This window comes from Talpa occidentalis, unplaced genomic scaffold, assembly GCF_014898055.3.
Source record: "Talpa occidentalis isolate TD23 unplaced genomic scaffold, MPIMG_talOcc4v2.1 talOcc4.15, whole genome shotgun sequence".
Classification (NCBI taxonomy): Eukaryota; Metazoa; Chordata; class Mammalia; order Eulipotyphla; family Talpidae; genus Talpa; species Talpa occidentalis.
In genome coordinates, this window is record NW_023601543.1 from 46770431 (window position 1) to 46776005 (window position 5575).

The following is a 5575-nucleotide window of genomic DNA, read 5'->3' on the forward strand; positions in this document are numbered from 1 at the left end:
TACTAACCCTATGAACACCTTGTTTTGTTTCTTTACCATCAAACCTTAGATCACTGCAAAAATACCTATAGAAAATATGGGGGGTGCCCTTACCAGTCATGCACAGTGCACCTTCCAGACAAAGGCCAAATGTTCTCTCTGGTCCGTCATAATACAGGCTTCAATATGAATCAAGTTAGCTATGCTATTTCAGATCCTTGGGACCAACGTTGGGTACAGGGAGTCCAAGCCGCAGGGTACACTGGCTGGCATTCCTATCCAGTGGCAACACTGTCCATCTCAAGGGAATATGTCCCTACACAAAATGCCACAGTCCAAGTCTCCCAGGGCATCCTCCATTCAGAACAAATCCTATAAAATCAGCTAACATCATCAGAAAAGACCGAGACACCCTCAACCTGGATTCATATAATCCAAAACGCTATACCCTTCCTAAATGACTCTTTTGGGACTAACACCTCTCTTGTTTTCCTCTGTGCTTCCCTTCAGAGGCCTCTACTGGCGGCAGTTCCAATGAATCTCAATACCACTACGACCAAGATAACGGACGCTGCTTGCCAGACTCCCCAACTCTCTTTCACCCTAGGGGACTCCAATCACAGCTACCCCTGCTATCAAACTGATGCCCTTGTCAGCTTTCATTCCTGTGCTTCTAACATTTCGGTTACTTCTATGCTCCGAACAACAGCAAAGGGAAACTTTTTCTGGTGCAATGGCTGTCTCTCTCAGTGTATTAATTCTGCTACTCCAGGCCCACGTATCCAAGTCCTCGTGGTCCCACAGTTAACTCTGTACAGACGTTCTGAGCTAGGTTGGTTATTCTTACCACATCAGACTAAGCGGGCAGCCTTTCTTCCAATCATGGTTGGAATCAGCCTGGCATCATCGATAGCAGCTGCAAGTATGGCGGGTGGGGCCCTGGAACACAGCCTGATTTCTGCCCAGGAATTTTATGAAAGGATACCTCCTTAGAAAAAACCTATGTGTCTTTAGCATCATTACAAAGACAGCTCACCTCCCTGGCACGGGTCACTCTCCAAAACCGGTGGGCTCTGGACTTGTTAACAGCTAATAAAGGGGGTACCTGCCTGTTCCTCAGGGAAGAATGTTATTTCTAGTAAAACCGGGGACTCCAACTCTCCACTGACATGGTTTCAAAATCCTATAGTGTCATGGCTCCTCCCACTCTTGGGACCAATACTAACAATAACCTTATAACCTTATGTTTTCTTTTCGCTCCTTGCCTCCTAAAATTCATACAGGCTCGCATTCGGGAAATGTCTCCTACCACCTTTAACCAACTCCTTCTCCACCCATATTCTCCAATCCCTGCAGAAGACCCTCATAACCAGGCCTGAGCCACCCCCTTGGTCTTCGCCCCTTTTCAGCAGGAAGTAGCCAAAGAAAGAACTGTCGCCCCTTTTCCTATCAACAAAAGGCTGGTATGAAAGGTACATGCAGCAGGCCACAATGCAAAAGCCTACCCGGAAGCCCACCTGGGGGGCAGGAATGCGGATACCTGCCCACTGACCCCCACCTTGGGTGCCTGAGGTCCTCCGGGGCTCAATAAACTTTCCCTCCCTTTGAGAAATTTAGCCTGGCTCTCCTTTTCTTTACCGTGCTGAACCTTTCAGTACCCTTTCCTTATCCAGACTCCCCACCCCTATCCTCTGTGCCCCTCCTTAGCTAGGTCTCCTTTCTCAACTGTGCATGCCCTTCCTCAGCCCGTCTCTCTGTCAGGGTGCATGCTCTTATTCCCAAGTGGGATCCCTCTTCCAGTGCAACAGGGGCATTCAGGGCAGGAGGATAGGGTACCAGGATAGGCTGGAATGGAGTGGGATCCCACCTGCCCAGGCTCTAACAGCTGCCAAAAAGCCCCAAAAGGCCAAAAAACAAAACCAAGGCCTATAGCAATACGACATCCATATGTAGGGTGATTTTTTTAATGGAGGGAAACATCAACTCAGGACAACCTCAAGATAAAGTTCCTCCATAACATTGCACTTCAGACCACTACCAAGATCTCAGGCCCTGATCCCTCCTCCCCAAAGCCTCATCTGTCTACCCAAAACTGTTCCCTCAACAAGGAAGGATTCCTTTGCTGAAGTAGATCTTGGGATACAAACTTTCTGTGAACTAAAGCAGCTACAGAAAAATAGAGAACCAGGTTTTAAAAAACTTTATTTTTTAAACAAATGACAATATATATTTAATTTTTTAAATTTATATAATTTGTCTTAGAACATTTGGTGTGCACAAAAACATTTTTAATGAATTTAAGTAACCACTGAAATACAGGTTTTGAAGATTAAGACATTTTCCAACTATATACTAAAAATCATTTTATTTTTACCATTATATTGGTAAATTCAAAGTATCAATAAGTCTCACATATCAACAAAAGTACATTGCTCATGCTTTTTGCTTCATGTCAGTTGTAGATATAACAAAATGCTTGAACTTTCTAAAAGCTTTTTTCAAAGACATTTCTAATTCTAATAATTCAAGAAAGTTAGTAAGTCCAGATCTATCACATTTCATACCAGTGGTAATTATAACAAAGTGGACCAACTACTTGAATAAAGTCATACTCTTTCATGTCTCTGAAAATATAGGAAAGTTGCTAGTTCATATCTTCACCTTTGAAACTATATCAGTTTGTTTCTTTTTGCTTTACAATTGTAGAAATAATGAAATGGATCCACTACTACTAGAATCAAGACATATCCTGCCCCATCTTTAATAAAGGAAACTGTTGAGATCATTCAAATGTCAGAGTAAACCTTATGTAGCCTATCAATTTCTGTAAATTTCCTTTCTATACTGAAAACATTTAACTTCCAAACTGAACAAACTTCTTAAAAATCTATTATTTAGAATATAGCAAACATCTAAGCAATACAAGTTAATTTGGAATCACACATCTTTATGAAGAAGAAACCAAAAGTACTCTGGGAGCTTTCGCTGTAATTTGAGACGCTTCCAAGAGTAGAACAGCAAATAGCAAATCCCCACCCAGCCCATGACAACATTTTTTCAAAGAACTAAGCAAAAGGCATTCACTAGACACTTCTGATCACAGAAACTCCAACTTGTAGCTAAGAAATCCAATATATTCATGGGACAATCGGAAGCCTCCAAACTAAACTGATGTTCCCCCAGGTGAATGCATCCGGCCTTATTTACATTTTTCACCCCCAATTTATTAATTAGCAACGGGACTAGTGCTTATCTGGGCAGGGAGAGCAGAAGTGGTTGGTTAGCACTTATCAAACTTACTCCCATGGGGGAGAACTGGGCGGAGATTTCCCGGAGGGTGGATGTGTCACTCACTCCACCCCACCTCCCAGCGCACCTGGGCAGAAGCCAGAGCCAGGATGGAGAGCCAGGGGATTAGAATGGCGAGGTAGGGAAGTGGGATTGGGGGTGGGTGGGCTTGGAGTAGCAGGGTAAGTGAAATTGGAGTACAAGGAAGGAGAAAACAGGGGACACATGGAGCCTACTGGGGAGATGTGGTGGCAGCTTCCATCCCTGGGACCTGAGCAGCAAGGCCGGGTGGGCCTAGAAGAGCCGCGGTGCACCCCCGATGGCACAGGCATCGAGCGGCTTCACCGAGTTGTAGTGCTCTCCGAGGCTGCAGGCATAGCGCAGGTAGACGAGCACGAGAGGCTTCTTGGTGTACTCCTCCCCAATGACGACGACTGGCGAGTCGGCCTGGATCACCTCGATGGGGGTCTGCAGGACGTGCGACAGGGCCCTGAGTTCTAGCTGGCCGCCCCACGACGCGCTGCGCACGATGTCGTCACAGTAGCCCATGAAGGCTTCAAGGCTGTAGCCGTCGCCAGTCTTGGGGTCACTGAAGAAGGGCAGGAACTCGTCGACGTGCTTTCGCAGGTATTCTGCAGTGCGGCCCCGCAGGCACTCCAGGGTCACAGCAAACACCAGCTGGTCTTGGATGGCGCGGTACATGCAGTGGCCGTCGGCAGGGATGTCCTTCATCTGCAGGTTCTTGGCCCCCAGGATGGCGGCCAGCTTCTGTTCCTCCTCGTGGCGGAAGCTGGCCAGGTCCTCTGTTTCGGCCTCAGCGATCCTCTCCAGCCGCTCCCTCTCGAGGGCTGCCCTCCGCTCACGCCTTCTCTGTGCCCGGGTCAGATGGGGGGGCTGGTTCTCCAGATCCATCTTGGCCAGGTCTTCGGCGACGGAGTCAACTTGGCTGCTGTTGTCAGGGAAGTTCTCTTGGAACTTCTCCAGCTCCTGCTGGTGCTTCTGCTCCAGCTCGGCCTCAAGGCGGGCCACGTCGAGGAGTAACTGCTTTCTCCTCATCTTGTCATTCTTGGGCACCGAGTTCTTCATGGCCTGGATCTGGGCCTTCAGCTCTTTCTTCTCACGGTGGTGGCGGCGCACCATTCGCTGATGCTCGCTCTGTGGATCTTCCATCATCATGTCGAAATTGGACTTTGGTGGCGGCTCACGTACCGGTTATGATTCAGAGTAACCGTTAGGACCACTACGGTGGTCAGAGGTCCTCAACCGCCACCAGCGGCTGCGGTCTTCACCGCTCAACCTCCCTGGCCCTTGCTCTGGCTCTGTCCATGGTCCTCTCTACCATTGGCCACTGTCTCTCCGTGGCCACACCCCCAATGCGTCTGGCACTATGATTGGTTGCTGGGAGACTCTAGCCATGCCCCCTGAGGCCCCGTAGCAACCGGTGTTCAGGCAGGGGTGGGGGGGAGAGGTTCCAGAACCTGGGTGAGATGCTGCATGGCACCTTACGTGTGACAGTTGGGCTGGTAGAATTTTTCAGTGAGGAGAGAAGACGCGGATTTCCTTTGGAGGTGGTTTCGAGCTTGCAAATAGACACCATGAGCAAAGCTCACCTCACCCCCTCCTAATTGGAAAAAATTGATGGATAAAAAGTTATCGTTGAAATTAAATGGTGGCAGATGTGTTCAGGGAATACAGCGGGGATTCAATCCCTTTATGAATCTGGATAGATGAGTGTGTGGCAATGCCAACAACTTTGGAATGGTAGTAATGCCAGGAAATCGTATCATCATATTAGAAGCCTTGGAACGAGTATAAACAGTGGCTGTGTTCACCGGAGAAATCAACTGCTTCCACATGTCCCCTCTCCATAGCATCTTTTTACTGTGATGCTAAAAACTGGGCCATGAACATTTTCTCATTGAACTTCTGTGTTGAATAAATTTTTGTAATAGTAATTTTTTTTTTCATGGACTCTTACTTTCCAAGTAAAAGTGGCTTCCTTTCCAAGCCATGCTAGAGAACGACAGCACAAATATTACACCGCTAGCTCCATGTGCTCTCACAGTGGACCGACCATTATGCCTAGTGTTCAGGATGCAACGTGGCTTTCTCCAGCTTTTTGGGTCCTTTGAGCTGTGAATCCTTAATTTTGTGTATCAGAACAAAGACGTCCTTATGGCTTGGGAATACAGAATCCTCTCTGTTTAGGTCTCAGTTCCACCTTGTCTTACCTCAGTGTAAGAATGTAATCGCCACCCCCCTTAAAGTCATTCACCATAACTAGCAGACCTCTCAGCTTGCCCTCACC

General features: G+C 47.5%; 1 protein-coding gene and 1 pseudogene across 1 annotated transcript; one reads left to right on the forward strand and one right to left on the reverse strand.

The window, feature by feature from the left end:
* Positions 1-2519: 2519 nt before the first annotated feature.
* Positions 2520-4645, reverse strand: OTUD6A (OTU deubiquitinase 6A). The gene has a single exon (XM_037513043.2). It carries the CDS (start codon positions 4441-4443, stop codon positions 3562-3564), a length of 882 nt encoding a protein of 293 aa, XP_037368940.1. The 5' UTR covers positions 4444-4645; the 3' UTR covers positions 2520-3561.
* Positions 4646-4905: 260 nt separating this feature from the next.
* On the forward strand, positions 4906-5082 carry LOC119246683 (small nuclear ribonucleoprotein G-like; annotated as a pseudogene).
* The last annotated feature ends 493 nt before the right edge of the window (positions 5083-5575 follow it).